General features: G+C 33.9%; 1 protein-coding gene across 7 annotated transcripts in view; it reads right to left on the bottom strand.

Moving 5' to 3' along the window:
* CPEB2 (cytoplasmic polyadenylation element binding protein 2) overlaps positions 1-18840 on the bottom strand; it is a 66195-nt gene that overhangs the window by 28573 nt on the left and 18782 nt on the right. For all 7 annotated transcript variants that reach the window (XM_050791649.1, XM_050791647.1, XM_050791648.1 and 4 more), the window contains one exon: positions 5966-6016. In XM_050791649.1, coding sequence (XP_050647606.1) covers positions 5966-6016 — 51 coding nt within the window. The remainder of the gene's footprint in view (positions 1-5965; positions 6017-18840) is intronic.

Below are 18840 nucleotides of genomic sequence, written 5' to 3' on the forward strand. Positions count from 1 at the left end.
TTCATGTGCATCTCTGCCATTCTAGTGTCTTTAGCTATATAATCTGTTGCACACTTAACCTATCCTTGAGCTCCAATTACCTCAAAGTCCGGCAGATCTATTTCATAGCTTATCTGACCTATATATTATTCCTCCTCTCCTGAGATAGGGGTGAAAGCAGCACTTAATATTTTGTTGTCTAGGTCTTCTAAACATAAAAGTTTTTAAAAAACTCTAACTGATGGGAGATCAACTGTGAAAAATCAGACTGATACAAGAAATTATAATAGAGTGATCAAGAATAGACTATAGGGCTGCACACAGGTGATCAAGCCTGTAATCTCAGTAGTTTGGGAAGCTGAGGTGGGTGGATCACCTGAGTCTAGGAGTTGGAGACCACTCTGACCAATATGGTGAAACCCTGTCTCTACTAAAAATACAAAAATTAGCCAGGTGTGGTGGCGGGCACTTGTAGTCCTAGCTACTTGGGAGGCTTAGGCAGGAGAGTTGCTTGAACCCGGGAGGCAGAGGTTGCAGGCAGCTGAGATAATGCCATTGCACTCCAGCCTGGGAGACAGAATGAGACTCTCTCTCTCTCTCTCTCTCTCTCACACACACACACACAGAAAAAAAAAAAAAAAAAAGAAAAAATAGACTACAGAAGAGTGAATAGTTGTATTAAGCCTAGAAATGGTCAACAGTCCCCAAACCACTTCACAGGATGAGTCACTTGGGTTTCCTGCTTATCCCTGGGCATAGCCTAATGGTATTAATCCAGTATGAATTTGTTTTGGAGAATTTCATTCATAGGTGTAGAAAGCTGAAGATTTACAAAGCAAATAAAAATATTTTCATCAAGTTTAAAGTCAAATGATGAATTATGAAGTCTTAATGTCACACTTAATTCTTGACCTACTGAGAAAATTAATGGTATCATAGCCAGTTTATGTTCTTAGCTGAGGCTACTCAATACTAAAATGGTAAAAATATGCATAAATTTCATAGCATCTTAAGTTTTCATTCCTTGGCTTGAACATAATCATTTAGAAAATTTCTCCAACTATCTCATACCTGAGGAATTTTAGAATCCTGTAAAGAGCTATTCTACTTATTTTTTGGACAACTCTCAGATTCCAAGTATCTACATTACCAAAAATAGAACTGACTACAGATGAAGCTAAACCATGTGAAATATTTCCTATTCCCTGTTATGGAAATAACTAATCTGCACACTAAACAATGGTGTGTGTATTCACTTTCCTACCAATATTTCTATGTGAATTTCTGGAGTATGTTCCATTATAACTCTGAATCAGAATTATGAGAAACACCTACCTATTAAGAAAAAAACTAAGTGACTTATGTTTTTAAAAAGACTTTTTAAAACAATATGTCCTTCAAACTCATTGAGAATATGATTTTTAAAAGGAAAAACTTGTATAAAAATGAAGAACACCTATGAAGTGTTACAAAAATAACATAAGGAGCTGGCTATTTAACATACCTGTTCACGTTTATAAGCACAGGTAGATTAAACATGTATTACTGACACATATGTGTCCTTATTTATTTAAAAATAAGAAGGCTTTGAGAAAAGCCTGAAGACAAGCGACTTCACAATTTTGGTTCTGGTTTCCAAATCGTCTTATTAAGGTTCTAATCCATAGCTACAAAAAATAAAAACAGGATGATTCTAATATTCTGACTAGAAACTGTAGGGTCATATATGTATTGGCTCTCAGCTACAGTTGTAACTAAACTACTGCAGCTAGAGGAAGGGATAGACAAACACATTAAATCAGCTGGAAATACAGGCTAAAGTTCTCTTGATGAGGAACCTAATGACATTTTTAGGTTTTTCAACTTGAAAAAGCCAAAACTAAGGAGAGAACTATGCTTCTAATTCATAGTCCTTTTTTTTTTTTTGAGACGGAGTGGAGTCTTGCTTTGTCGCCCAGGCTGAAGTGCAGTGGCCAATCTCGGCTCACTGCAAGCTCCGCCTCCCGGGTTCACGCCATTCTCCTGCCTCAGCCTCCTGAGTAGCTGGGACTACACGTGCCCGCCACCACGCCCAGCTAATTTTTTTGTATTTTTAGTAGAGACGGGGTTTCACCGTGTTAGCCAGGATGGTCTTGATCTCCTGACCTCGTGATCTGCCCGCCTCAGCCTCCTGAAGTGCTGGGATTACAGGCGTGAGCCACCGCGACTGGCCCCTAAATCATAGTCCTTTTCAAGACCCCCAAAAAAGCTTATTTCCTCCACTCATTCCACCAGCATAAAAAAAAAGAACTGATGGCTACCCCACTTTCCTATTTTTATGACTGAATAGATATAAAGCGTCTGCCTTCAGAAATACAATTACTGACTTAATTTTCTTAAACGATACACATAACTTTTTTCCTCTCAGAAAGTACAGTAAGCTCTTTATCACATACATAGCTGTACTTGGGTTATCACAGCAGATTTACATTTCTAACTAGCTTGATAATACCATTTCCACACCCCGTCCTGGCCACCAATACTTCTGCTCTATTTGTTTCTCTTTTGAAAAATATTATGTACTAACAAAAATGTAAGCTATTTTCCTTGAGAAAGGGGTAAAGAAAATATAATTCAAATATTAATACAAATACTGAATGATACATCATTTTGTATTGCTCTTTACAGGGTTTTTTTAAAACTACTTATAATAAAAAGTGTTTAGGATTTATACATTTAGAAATATAAACATACATACTTTCATTCTAACTTCAGAAGTACTTCACCTTTGGTTTCAAGACAATCTACACAATTCTATATAACGTGACTTCCCTAAAGTGCTTCTGGATGCTAAATATGGACTCTTCAACATATTTGAATTCTTCAATAGTGACAGTCTCCAGTAGTCAATTCAACTTAATTTGGGGAATATGGTCTGTTCAGAAGGAGACTGCTTGTAGTTATATTTATATGGTTTTTTTGTTGTTTAAATTAAAAATATCTCTACAGCCTCATGAGATATACAGGTATTTATTGTATTACACCTCTTTTTTAAAAAACTATATATCTGAGCTAACAGATGCTTAGAGTTAAGGATTTGCCAGAGACACTTCATAGTTTTAATGAGTTTGATCAACTTCCTGGCTTTTATCCCATTTTCTCTTTATTTCTTACTTAAAGGAATATTTAAAAGATGAACCATAACTGCTGATTAACTATTAAGGTAGAATCATAAAATCTTTACAGATATGTTTACAGATATATTTGCCATATCGGCCCTAACAATTGTAATAGTGTGTTTTATTAAAGAAACTCAAGCCTAGCATCACTGTCAGCTTTCTGTCAGTTCTGCATTTTCTAAGGAATGTTCTTTAATTGCAACAGTCACGCATTTATTTTAGTGGGTATCTGTGTACATCAAAAGTCATCTTGGGTATTCCAAGGAGCAACAGCATCACACTTTAGGAAACAATGCCTCAGAGAGTTATTTTACCTTTTTGGGGGGTTATTTTACCTAAACTTTGTCCCAAGATAGTTTCTAACAAATAGTTCTAGTTTGGCTTTCTGCAAGAACACAAAATGGGCCATCTTTGTTAGCTACTTGTAATATACCTCAAATAGTTTAAAATATCAGTTATGTTTTCTCTTAAGTTTATATTTTCCAACACAGACATACCTAACTTCATGTATTTATAGGACATGATTTTTACTCTTTCAAATAAATTTTTATCACTGTTCACCATCACCCACTACTTAGCTAACATTTACTTTCAGAAGCTGCTCTAAATACTTTACATGAAGGAATTCACTCACTTCTCACAACAGTTCCCCTGAGTCAGGCAGTATGCTAATCTCTGTTTTAGACATAAACAAACTGAGTCAAAGTGAAGTTAGGTAAGCTGTTCAAGGTTACACAGAAAAAGCCAACCTGGGTTTAAACTCAGATAATCTGGCTCCAGAATCTATGTTAGCAACCACTATGAGCTAGCTACTATACTACACCACTATAAAAAGACTGATGCAAAATTTATTATTAAACATTGATTTTTAAAATTAACAATATTAGCTCTGTCAGTTAATTCAACTTACTTAACCAAATGCCTAAAAGTGAGTTAAACGTGATATACTTAAAGAGAAACTTTCATAATTCAAAAAGTCGGTCTATGTACTATGAGAAACAACAATTTCTTTAATCCGTCAATAACATTTAATAAATACTTAGTACAGGAATACTAATATCACTTAATTCTCACATTTCCCAGAGAGACCATATGCTAAGAATATAACTGAATTACACATAGTTAAAAAATAGTTCAAGAAAAATATCCCCTTACCTATTAGTACATTTCTTTGCCTAGCTCTCTCTTCAATAACCTTGGTGTTTACTAAAACTATTTAAATCCCTAATATTCAAGACTTCTTTAACCCACAAATATTCCCAATTATGTTGCGACTTCTTTAACCCACAAATATTCCCAATTATCTTGCTTTACTCTCAACCAATGATTCGAAAAAAGTTAAAAAAAAATTCTCTTTGGATCAAATTGTTTCTTTTCCTGATGTAAACACATTTTCATGTCCTAGTTTAATTATCTTTTTCTCCCTGCTAGTACCTTGCCAGAAAAAGTTCAGAGTTTCCAGGCTAGCTTCCTGTACTGAGTATGCATTGTCGCCCCAAATGACAGACTACTAAGACTACTCACATAATATACAAAGCAGATTTGTCCACAAGATGCAACTCTGGCCTGAATACTCTTCTTTCTGCTGTGTGATGAAACACTTTTCCACCTAACATCTAGATTATTTATAAGCGCTTTTCGCAACTGACAAAATCATCAATTAGTTTAATAATGTTTAGTATAACTAATAATGTAAGATGCAGATACACTGTGGATACTAAGTTCTTTGCTTCCACATGACTCAGTACGGCCCCAGTAGTACCCTGGCAATTCTGACCACAACCACCCTGTAGGATTCTCACTAATTAGATAGCCCAATGCTTAGACTAGGCTGGCATGTGCTAGACAACTCAACAGTGAAATGCTGAATGATTAAATCAATCACCTCATCTAATGCTCGGCTTCTTCAATTTTTCTCACCGAAAATCCTACTTACCCTGACCATCTCCTATGTGGCCTAGACTTTATTTCCATCCTTCTGTCTTAATACTAGTTCACATGGTCTAGCTTTACATGTACCTTATTTTCAGTTTTTGTTCCTCAACTTCATTGCCATGTTATTTCAGCAAAGCTTTAGTTGAAATACAAGAGCCAAGCCATTTTAATGACATTGTTTTTTAAAGTAAATATTAATACTATTTCTATTCTTTCCCCTTCCTATTTCCCTCTCCACACCCACCCTCTGACTTAAAAATACTCTTGTGAAGGATATTTTAATCCTCCATCTCTACTCCCACAATCACGGATGTGCTAAGTACTGAGACTCTGAATATGTTAATGTTTGTCTAACAGAAAGAAAACTAACTTTAACGAAAATTTATTATTTTCCTTACTTTGGTGAACTTCACTACGTAAGTTTTCTAGTTTGAATAAGTTTAGTGTGATCACAATATTTATAGTCACCAGTATATTCCTTATTTAACCACAAACACAAGTGCTACACTAAGTAACAAGTTCTACGCACTTTGCAAACATCTCATTTGAATCTCACAATAAACCTTGAGACTATATTCTCATTACACAGATGGGGAAACTAAGGTAATAGTAATCTGTCCAAGGTCATATCTGAAACTGGAAAGGCAATATTCAAAACAGGACTGCCTCCAAGTCTGTGATCACTGAATTAGTCATACTGTTACAAATGACGGCTTTACCAGTCAGAACACACTCAGATTCCTAATTCTGCCTTTTGTATAGGAATAGTAGTAACTTTATTTTTATACTCATAGAATGATTAAACTGTGTGTATGGAGAGGTTCAGAGATACATGTATTAAATCATCTTTACATAAACCAATTGGAAACATAAAATGTTTTTATAAAACTTACCATTTAACATCAATAGATTGTCAGTTCCTGGATGTGGATAGCTCAATCGACCTTTAAAAAGACAGGAAAGGTGAGTTTGAAGATTATGGAGTTATTTGAAAAGCAAAAAGAAAAAAACAAAAAACAGCAACAAACAAAGGTGGTGTAAAGAGAAAATTATTGAGCACAGTATTTTTCATAAGATTACAATGTGATTTGGGAGCAACGCCAATAGAATAAAGCTTATTTATTTTTGGAAATGTAAAAACAATATACGTATCATATCCTAATCTTGCAAGTTTAATATGAAATGTGAATTTTTAAAATTTTTTCAAAGTTGTTTGTAATTTTATCTATAGATCTCTTGTCAAAAATAAAACTTGAGAGAAGTTCATATTCCTAAATCAAAAACAATTAAAATGTTAAAATAAAAAATAAGCAGAAAAATTCATCTCAACTTGCCAATGTGGCTTTATAAAGTCATATTTAAATAAATAAGGTTAATGAAAACATCTTATATTACAAATATTGAAAACTTCTTCCAAGTTTATGAATGATTAAAAATATAAAAAAATAAATAAAAAATAAAAATACTAAAGCTGATGAGCATAGTAGCATAGTATTTCCTCTGAGTCATTCTTCATTCAAAAGTTTTTTATTTACTAAATGCAGAAGGGACAACAGTATTATGAACTGCTGTGGAGAAGAAAAAAGGTATGCATGAAACATTCTGTGGTTTATCCAGCATTTTTACATCATAACACTTGTTTGATAAATGCCAATAGCTAGGATGACCATTATTTTTAGTCTATTATAAAATACAGGATTTTCTCAAATGCCTGAATCTCTAATGGGACTATTAGAATAGCACATTAAAACCCATTTAAAGGCTGGGCACAGTGGCTCATGCTTGTAGTCCCAGCTAGCTGGGAGGTGGAGAAAGGAAGATCACTTGAGCCTAGGAGTTTGAGCCTATAATGAGCTATTTTGTGCCAATGCACTCCAGCCTGAGCAACAGGACAAGACCTTGTCTCTAACAAATGAATAATAATAATAATAATAAATTTAAAGCCCATTTGAAAAATATCTAAAAATTAAATGTCTGGGATTGCATTTTAGTACTTTTCAGCACAGTCCCTTTAAAAACAAAACAATATGCTAGCTTAGCTAGCACATGAGTAAGGAGTACAGATTAACTGCATCTACCTTTCTCACCTCAGCAAGTCCTCTACAGATTAACCGCATTTACCTTTATCACCTCAGCAAGTCCTCTACACTCTATAGGCCCACATATAAGATGGAGATTGTCGGCTGACTTTTAGTTATGAAATTAAAGAGTTTGATCATCTTCTAATGCAAGAGTAAGTGGTAAAAATAATCCAATTTTGACACTAAAATATGTAAATATATATGATAGATATACAAATATGTTACCTGTACATACACATACATACACACACACTTCACCTGAGCTCTAAGTTAACTGTGGGACATTTTGATTTCAGACTCAACACAGGCAAAATACGTGTTATCAAAAGGATTATCTACCATCTCTTATTTACTCCTGCATTTCACACAGCATGACGAGAGTTAACTAAATGACCTCTTAAATAAAGTTGTCATACTCTAAAACATACCAGTAAATTTCTTGTTGTGATACCTTGGTATGGAGAAATAGAAGCACACATATGGGAGGTACACAATAAAGAGCCAGGAAGCACAGCTTGCCTAAACTGCACTTCAGTAACACAGAACATTACTTTGAAGTATTATAGCTTATTTTGGAAATATGCCTATTTCTAAACATCTTGCTGCAGATGGCCAAATTTGGAGAACAATTTAAGGCCTTGAATAAATTACTGTAATTTCTGACTTAAGATTAAAAAAAAAAAAAAAAACTCCTACAAAGTGGCAACCTGTTTCACTGTTCAGCATAATAAGTTAATTAAATCTATGATACTGACAGTGTGTAGGATGTAGATGATGTAAACATGAGTGGGACATAATCTTATGATGTAGTAGGGGAGATAGACACAAATATACAGCTTCAATAAAATATGCTAGGTGCTAAAAGAGTTACATACAGAATGCTATATAAAAAAACACAACAGAGTCTATAGTAATCAGGCCCAGGGATTAAGGCAAGACTTCCTGGAAAAGTAAATTACACAAAGCCTTAACATGAAGCCTAGTTCCACCTTGAAAGATTCTCAACTTTAAACCGTCAAACCCAGTTAGAGGCTGGGCATGGTGGCTCATGCTTGTAGTTCCAGCTACAACTTTAATAGGTTCTCAACTGTAATAGGTTCCTGTTCATTTATTTATCTCAAGATACAGGTTAAGAAAAAATATTTTCACTGCTAATAATCTTTTGCTATTATGGCTCTGAATAGACTTTTAAAAGGCACACATTTTGTGGAAAGTTTAAAAAACAACTATTTGCAAAGTAACATATACTGTATACATTGTATACAGTTGTATACATATACAACATATACATATGTATACATATTCTAAATACTACAGCTCTCTACCTAAGAAAATCTCTTAATATAAGTAATAAAGTACTCCAAATGAAATAAGCAAATTTAGACTCATTTTAAAGATACCCAACCACCTTTTCTCCACCCCAGTGGAAACATAAATGCATCTTCATAGGTTAACTTTTAAAGTTATGTTTTACTTAGGGTATTATTAAAAGTACTTTCACTAAGAACCTGCCAATTGATAGTAAGAACTAACAGCATTTGAGGCTATACTCTGAGCCAGGAGCTTTTCTACGTTCTTTACAACCAGTTACTTAATCCTAACAACAATCCTATGACTTAGGTATTATTATCTTCCCATTTTAAGATGACGACACTATGTCACAAAAAGTTAAATAGGTAAGTTGCCCAAGGTTATACCACTAGTAGAACCTGAACCTAAGCAGTTTGGCTCCATACTCTTAATCACTATCTTAATAATTACTTTATATTGATAACATAAAGGTATATAAAAGTATATATGGTTGGTTGTAGGACAATTTTATCTCTTAAAAAATTCACAGAATATTCTATAGTATATTTGATAATTTAAGCTTTAATACAGAAAAAATAGAAAAAAACCCATATTACTATAAAACTAATTTCTCCTTATTGTTTAAAAGACCTGTGGTGCAGGGACTGATAGGTGTACACTGTTCCTAATAGAGTCATCAAAGTTAGACAGATACAGAGCTTCCCAGAATGAAAAACAAAAAACCAAAAAGCTACATATGTAGCCCTGTCTTCTTGTAGATAAGTGTACCCCTGAATGTAAGATCTGGCCAATGGGATATAAAGTGAAAGTGGTATGTGCAATTTCTGGGAAGTACTGTATCCTTAAAAGGGAAGATCTTCCTTTCCTCTTTCTTGATTGCTGAAATGCTGATGTGATAGCTAAAGTGAAGAAGCCGTATTAAACCATGAGGCAGAAACTGTGTTCTCAGGATAATAGAAGAACGAGATAAAAACGAGCTTCAATCCATGAAAATCACCAAACTACTCTAAGAGTGTTAATGTTTCTAAGTGTTAACGTTTCTGGTAAGGGAAACAAACTTCTATCTTATTCAAGCCACTTAGGAGTTTTCTGTTGTCCTTAAGAAACCTAAGCTTACTAAGTCCTCTAGTAATAAATTTGAGCAAATTAAATTTTAGGTAACGAGGCAATTGCTTATTATTGTGAAAATATGATCATTTCATAATGGCTTAATATATCTATAAATAATGAGTATACACGAGCTCTTAGCACTGTTCCTTTCACATTAAGATACTATGTAATTTAAAATAAGTAATTTAAAAAATATATATATTTTTAGGTGTCAGTGAATAACTAGAGGATCTATCGTATCTTAAAAATTGTCTTATTCATCTAATTATGGTTTTAAATAGTAATTTGTATATAATATATAGTTGACCCTCTGTGTCTGCGGCTTCTGCATTCATGGGATTCAACCAAGAAATTATATTGAAAATATAATTCCTGATAGCCGGGCGCAGTGGCTCATGCCTGTAATCCCAGCACTTTGGGAGGTGCTGTAATTCCAGCACTTTGGGAGGCTGAGGCGGGCGGATTACGAGGTCAGGAGTTTGAGACCAGCCTGACTAACATGGAGAAACTCCATCTCTACTAAAAATACAAAAAAAATTAGCTGGGCATGGTGGTGCATGCCTGTAATCCCAGCTACTTGGGAGGCTGAGGCAGGAGAATCACTTGAACCTGGGAGGCGGAGGTTGCAGTGAGCCGAGATCGCACCATTGCACTCCAGCCTGGGCAACAAGAACGAAACTCCATCTCAAAAAAATAAAAAAAGAAAAGAAAAGAAAAGAAAGAAAATATAATTCCTGATCAAAAATACTCAGGAAAAAACAATTCCAAAATGTTCCAGAAAGCAAAACTTGAATCTGATGTGCACCAAGTATGATATGACACTGAATCCACACAAATGTGATGTCTAGGCACTGTTTTAGGTATTGTAAGTAATCTAGAGATGATTTAAAGTATACAACAGGATGTGCATATGTTACATGCAAATACTACATCATTTTACATAAGGGACTTGAGCATTGCCGATCTTGGTATCCCCGGGTGGTCCTGGAACCAGCCCCAATGGTTACCAAGTGACAACTCTACAAAAAGGCCTTACTTCATGTTAGCCACTTTAAATGTATTATCTGAGCAATTAAAAATACTAAGAAATATGACAACTGTATAAAACTTATCACTTGTTTAGACAAATTACCAGATTACATTTGAAACAAATATCTGGTCCCTGATTCTTTACCATTTTTGCTACACTGAGCTCTTTGCTGTTCCTCAAACATGCCAGGTAATCCCTTTCCAGGATCTTCCTACTTCCTTTTTGTCCTGCTTGAAATACATTTGCTCAGATACAACCAAACCTTGCACCCCTTACTTCATTCAAGTCTTTAAGAGATAGTATGACAGACTATCCTGTCTAAAATAGCAGCTTCTTTCTCTATCCCCTTGATAGTGTATTTTTTCTGCATAGTACTGATTATTATCTAACATTTTCTGTCTCTATACTTCTTTAAAACAGAAGATCCATGAAGGCAGTAACTCAGTCTTTCTTATTCTTTAGCATATAAAACAAAGCCTAGCATATAGTAGGCTCTCAAATATTTGTTGAATGGATAAATGAAATATTTCATTCTACTATGTAAACTACAGACTGAATCAAAAACACAAATACCTTAATATGTGTTTGTATGTGTGGCATAGGGAGGATATTCTCTAAGATAATGAAAAAAAAATCATAGAACAAGACTTTTTTTTCAGCTTATTTCTAAATCTCTTACATATTGGAAGTTGCGGGGAGAGATACTGCAAAAGTCCTGCTTGTTGCTCTTTGCCAAGATAAATTTTCCCCTTCTCTAAACTAGTTTTTCTTTAATAAGTTAATAGAAGAAATGAACTCCAAAGCCCTAATATTCAGTTGATGATGCTAACTCACTCTTCAGTGATGAGAACATAGCTAAAGAACAATGCTATGTGCTCTGCCAACTGTTTTTAAAAGAAAAATACACATTTAAATCACATTAGAATCATACAGAGTTTAGGTTAGAATTAACAACAGATCAAAAGGAAGACAGTATGGTGCAGTGGTTAAAAGCACAAATTCAGGAGCTACCAAGTTCCACCACTTACTAGCAGTTGAAATGCAGACAATTATTAAGAATAAGCCACAGTCATCCAACTGTAAAATAAGGGTAAATATCTACCTCTTAGTCATGCAAATTAAATGAGTTAATACATATATGTAGAGTCCTCAAGAATAATGCTTAGCTGTATCAACTGCTCAATAAATGATATGTATGGTATGTTATATACTGCATATGTATATTAAACACAAAATGCACACATATCCTTAATAGAAGACATCTAACACTTCTTAATTAAGTGCTTTAAATAAAGCATTGCCCCCACTCATCTGACAGACTCTTCCAATATTGTTTTCATAATCTACATTTACCTTTACTTCCAAATCCAATTAGGAAAAAAAGGTTCATTTGAAGTATGGTAAAATCCACTTAGAATGTGGTCATTACCAACCTTGAATAACTCCAATCTCTGCTCAGATCCAAGGGGCAGGACAGTCATTCCTGACCACACTCCCAAATTTCAATGCATGCCTCATAAAAGCCTAAGAATAAGATCATACAAACGTAGAAAAGACCCTTAGATCCAAAGTACCAGATCCGAAGAGAGCAACAGAATCATTCCTTACCTCATCTGATAAAAGCCACCAATCTACTTTAGATTCAACTGAAATTAATTTAGTTACCACGTTCAAATCAAAATCCTATCATAAATTTTTTGACCTAATCATATTTTAAGACTTTTAACCAATTAATACTAGAAAATTTACCAAGAAACACCAAAGAACATAGAATACCAAAAAGTTTTGATTCAAGAAAAGGATAATCCCAAAAGACAACAATAACGAAAGACAAAACTTAAGTCATTAATTATTTAGTGAGATAATGTATTTTCATATACCTATTATAATAAAAGTGGTATTAATTCAGATATATGCAACTAATACTAAAATCAAGTTGAGTTAATGGTTGCAAAACTTTTTACTGTTAAGGGTTTTAAACAAAAGTAATGCTGATAACCAGTAGGAATAGCAAATGGGTAACAAAATATTGCCAGTGGAACTGGTATAAAGCAAACCTAAGTTGGCAATATATGTTTACAGCCTCAGAAACAAGCATATGAAGTTGTGCTATGAAAATAAACACAAAGAAAGCTAATTCAATTTTATTTAAAAATTTGAAAAACCTAAATGTTCAACTATTCAAGAATGGTTATACAAACTATTTTACATGTATAGATACAATATACAGTAATTCTTTAAAGTTCTAAATCAATATTTTGAAGAGTATGAATCATGAGAAAATGCTTAATCATTTAATCAATAATTTACTGGGCCCCTCCTATTTGTGTGACATTCTGATATCTGCTGATTCAAGGTAAAGCAAAAACACATGTGGCCATTGCTCCCATGACAGTCTTATGTGAAAGATTACATGAAAGATATATATTAAAAAACAGTTCCGGCATGGTGGCTCAGGCCTGAAATCCCAAGCACTCTGGGAGACTGAGGCGGGTGGATCACAAGGTCAGGAGATCGAGACCATCCTGGCTAACATGTTGAAACTCCGTCTCTACCAAAAATACAAAAAATTAGCCGGGTGTGGTGGCATGTGCCTGTAGTCCCAGTTACTTGGGAGGCTGAGCAGGAGAATCACTTGAACCTGGGAGGTGGAGGTTGCAGTGAGCTAAGATGGTGCCACTGCACTCCAGCCTGGGTGACAGTGAGACTCCGTCTCAAAAAAACAAACAAAAAAACAAGAACAAATGATTGAATCTAAAATAAGAAAGGTGCTCTAATTAAAAAGAAACTTGATTCTCTATAAATCTTTAACACAAAAGTAATCTACCCTTGATAGGGATGCCAAAGAGTCTTTATGATGAGGTAGAAGTTGACTAGAGATTACAGAGACTGCCAACTGAACACGAAGGACTGAATACACGTGTTCACCTCTGTTGCTTTCTGAAACCCCTAACATGGCAGTTAAAAACATTTTAAAGAGGTGTCTCAAAAAAAAAAAAAAAAAAAAGATTTTTAAAGAGGCATAACCCCATTAGGATAAAGTAAAGACACTGGAACAGGATCATAAAACAACCAAATCATCAAATTTCTGGGAACTGTAAATGTGAATGGTTGAATGGTAACTAACTTTGTAGACCAGAAATCACTGAAAGCACAAACCTAAGCCAGTGTATGTATGGGGAATGCCATCAAGTTAACACTCCATTTACTGTAGTACACACCTGGATAGGTTTAGAAATCAGAAGCTCTGGTTATAACCGTGTGTAAAAGTGGGGTACAACTAAAAACAGGAAGGTTTAAGATTGCTTGTTAGTTTTTAAAACAACCCTCCTGGGTTCATCTAAGGCTAGCAGCTAGGCCTACAGCTCACAAACAGAAGACTAGAAGACCCACATCCATGTTCATTTCCCAGAACAAAAGAAAAGACCTAGACGCATGTATTGTAAGGGGCTCACCCGACTGCCTTACTACAATCATTACTAGTTGATAATTTCAACTACATACATTGAGCTTCCAATCCCCTTTTTGTGTGTCTTACTTTTAAATATGAATAGACAGTAAAGGATGAAGCCTCCAACATGAGAAAAGAAGAACTTAGAAGAAGCACAGACAATATAAGGAACTGGGAAAATAGTATTCAAACACTATAACAGCCTCCAGAGAAATAAGATCAAACAACAAGAATAAGATGTCATTGGAAAGTTCTGAGAATTTTTTAAAGGAGGTTTTAAAAATTAGTAAAAAATTTTAAAACAAAAAACGCAATAGAAGATTTGAAAAATAAACATAAGCTCTTCAAACGCAAAACCAGAGATAAAACAATGGAAAACAGAAAAGAAAAACATATGATGACTATATAAGGTTTAACATTTGAGGAACAGGAATTCCAAAAAGAGGTAATACTAAAAAATGGGAGGCAGACACGGTGGCTAACGCCTGTAATCCCAGCACTTTGGGCGGCCGAGGCGGGCAGATCATAGTCAGGATTTCGAGACCAGCCTGGCCAACATAGTGAAACCCCATCTCTACTGAAAATACAAAAATTAGCCAGGCATGGTGGCGGGCACCTGTAATCCCAGCTACTCAGGAGGCTGAGGCAGGAGAATCACTTGGACCTGGGAGGCGAAGGTTGTAGTGAGCCAGTATCACACCATTGCACTCCAGCCTGGACAACAGTGCAAGACTCCCATCTCAAAAAAAAAAAAAAAAAAAAAAAGGAAGAAATTATCAAAGAAATAATATCCCAAATTTCCAAGAACTGAAGATACAAACCTCTGAATTAAAACGGTCCAATGAAGGTACAGCTTAATAAATTAAAAAATGAAGATAGGAAGGAAGGTATGTATGCACATACACACTCCAAGATACACATTTCATTATTATGAAATTGCAGAACCACGAGCATGAAAAAATCCTAAAAGCTTCCAGAAAGCAAAACAACAACAACAAAAATAAGAAATCAAGGCAATCATACAAATGAACAGGATTCAGAACGATGCCACACTTAAAGCAATACTGGAGGTTAAAAGACTCTGAATCAATACCTTCAATATTCTAAATTGCTAATATATAATTCCATAGTGGCCTATCATATTATATTGGTAGAAAACTTATGTTTTAATACATATAGGGTCTCAAAATTTATGTGCCATTAGCAGGAAGGTAATACAGGTACAACAAATCAAAGAGAAACAAAGATGTAAGTCACTGAAGGAAGGACATGGAGATCAGGACATGGATTCCACAGAAAAAAAGGAATTCCTAGGATTATGGAAGTCCCCAAATGACTGCTATATAGGGCTACAATAATGAAAAAAAAGATCTGGATGATAATTTGATGCATTTATATGTATTGAAAGAAGCTTTACAGGCTATGGATAAATTCTGGGATGAATTAATGATAAATACTTAGAAAACTAAGCAAATAAACCAAAAAAGATAATGATTAATACCAGGAAAAAGAAAGTTTTATGAAAAAGAAAACGTTATAATACAAAACATACAAGGTTCATCTATGAATATTATTTGCCTTACCTCAGTAATACAATCCCTGACTTAAACAAAGGTGCTCTTATCATTTTGGAGGACAGAGTAGGGGAAATATTGAAGGATATTAAGTCATATTAGAATATCAACATATAATATCTAAAATGTAGGAAACCTAGAAGCACAAACATATTATTTACAAATAATTACACAAAAAATCAGTTCAAAAAAAAAAAAAAAAAAAAAAAAGGCTCATAGTGGCCACCACTAAGGAGCAGGAATCTGAAGTGGACAGACAAGGAAGAGGAAGGAGACTTCTATTTTTTCCTTATATAAGACTTACAGCACTACTTGACTTTCAAAAGTATGTACATATATTTTTTAAACTAATTTTTTAAAAAGTTAACCAGGTTGGATGGAAGGCAAAGAATTTAATTACTGCAAATATTTTAAGTTTATAAATAATGAAAATATTGGAAAAATTATACACCAAAATATCAATTATGATTACTTTAGTTCGTGAGATAAGTGATTTTAAAACTTGTTTCTCCTAGTGTTTCCACATTTTCTTTAATAAATGAATACTATCTTTTTTTTTTGTAACAGGAAAACAAATACTTTAAAAAGGATAAAATGCTATTATTTTGGAGGAAAAAACCTTCAGAAGAGATTCTTCGATATATCTTCAAATACTATAAGTAGTTAAAATGCATAAGCCTAATTATTCCAATTACTTGCTTTTATCACTGCAAGTTATATATAGGAAACATTCTTTTTGTTGTCTTTCCATTTAAAACAAGTGATATAAACATTTTTCAGATCATATGAAAGATGTTTTGTGGTAAATAACAGGATTGCAGTAAAAACATACATGTTCGGAATAAATAAATATGATTTTAACAAAATTCATTGTAGTTTCTGTCTGATAGGTTTTAGTTTTTAAGAAAAAAATTTCAGTCTGTCATAATTTAAATCATTTACCTAAATATTCAAAGATGCTTGGAAGAAATAAAACTCAAGTATGTTTTAAATGTAATAACAGTTTGTAATAAAGACAATTATGTAAAAAGAAATAAAAGCAAAACTTATCTCTATCCATGATGCCATATTTCAAATAAGTTTTTTTAAAACAAAAACTTTCACAACCACATTTTTATAATTTCCTTTTCAATCTACAGATATTCTCAATTACCAAACTCATAAATTTCACCTTTCACCTTTCACTAAGATGAACAATTCTGAGCAGTGGAAGGATAAAGTATTAAGATTCCATGTACATTATAACAATAATCGCTTCTTAAAGTCAGAATTGCTTAATAAAATATACATGGCTTCTATATAAATATAATTTACTCCAAAAGTTGTTAATAATTTTTTTCCTATCAAAGGCCAGGGCTCTATAGAATAAAGAAACAAAAAATCAATAAAGGAGAAATAATATGTCAATCCTATTTACTCCTTTTTAAAATAAATGGAAACATTTCATTTAAAACTGAACACATATGCAACGTCCCTCTAACTTTTTAAAGATATATATCTAATACAGGTGATTTTCTTCTATATTCTTTTTTCTTTGTTATTAGCAATTGTAAAACTTTTGACTTCAGGAAAACACCAGTGGCTGAAGAAAAAGTAAACTCAGTTTTGAGAAATGCACCCCTTTTACTCTGTCAGGGGAAATAAGGAAGAGTCCTGTAAGAGCAGATGACATACCTGCTTTGGCATGTATATTATTGGTATTTGTTTTATTGTGAACTTTATTTTAATAAATGCCATTAAAATTTCACAGTTTTTTTAAAGATCTCTTTACCACTGCTCTCTTATACCAGAGTTTCTCCAGGTGTGTTCTACACCCCACATCGACTGCACCACCACTAGGAATGGGCCCTGAAACCCACATGGTTGACACAGTCTCAGAGTCTGAGAACCTCTGTCTGGCTCAACAGTTCTTAAATTCTAAATATAAGTTCTCACAATGGAGACTTTTAGAAATTTATACAGGTTATTTTGTGACTTGGTATTGTAATCTTATATCAAGGTCAGCTGAAGAGAAAGAGAGGGAAAAGTGGAAGAAAATAAGAAATTTGGTACTACCATAATCAGTCAGCACCTTACAGGAATAACTCCTTATTTTCTTAGGGCTTATATGCCCTAAAATAAACAGAGCTTCTTACTTCAGGAGTCTTAAAAAATAGGAGGTTAGCAATCAGGTAATAAAAATGACACTAGACACACAAAAACGTAGTAAATAAGAAGTTTTAAAGGCATCCACTTCTAGACATTCGTTGATGTAAAATCACATTCTAAATTCTTTTTCCTTAATTCCCTTTAACTACTCATGAAACATTGGTAAAGGCATTACAACTTACTGACACATATCTTCCCCAAAACCATTACATAAACTACATTTCTTCCTAGAGTTTTCAAATCAACTTTTATGAGCTACAATTAAGTACTTTTGTTTGTCCCTATACTTTGGGGAACGATACAAGCAATTTCTGGCAAAAAATACACAGTAAGCCTTTTTACAAATTGTTGGGGGCAGGGAAGGAAAAGAGCTTAACAATAATCACTGTCTTGTTCTTTTGTTTAAAGGGGGAATGAACATATATACACATATATTAAAAAATCACAAATTACTTAAAATAGGTATGCAAATCTAAAACTGAAAAACTACAAAACAGTACTTGGCAAAGCATGATTTACTTTAACCATTTAAAGAATCCATGATTGTTCTTCCTTTGAAAAGTTATTTGCCAAGAATCAAGACAGTAATCAGAAAATAGGATGTTAATGGAGAGAAACTACCACACAATAAATAAAGCAGACGGGTCAGTGCCATTCTTACTAAAGAAAGCATTTAACAGTGTGTCACTGTTCATGATCCATAGCAAAATATAGCACACTCTCGACAGTGTTAACTGTGCCCTGTTACACCCAGTCGGCGTCAGGCAGCCCTAAACAAGCTATGCCAGGACTAGCCTCCTTTCAGTTCCTCAAACGTGACAATCTCTTTCATGCTTTTGCACATGCTGATTCCTCTGTCTAATTGACACTTTCTCCCAATATTTTTTCATCATTGTGCTGCTCATGCTTCAGGTCTCAGCTTCCTTTACTCCACATCTAAATTGGGTACTTTCATTTATAATCTCTCTAAACACCTCATAATCTTCCTCCACAGTATTTCTAACACGCAGTAGATATATGTATATTGTATTTGTATAAGGTATCTCTCTTTCCCCAGTAGGCT

Source organism: Macaca thibetana, chromosome 5, assembly GCF_024542745.1.
Source record: "Macaca thibetana thibetana isolate TM-01 chromosome 5, ASM2454274v1, whole genome shotgun sequence".
Taxonomy (NCBI): domain Eukaryota; kingdom Metazoa; phylum Chordata; class Mammalia; order Primates; family Cercopithecidae; genus Macaca; species Macaca thibetana.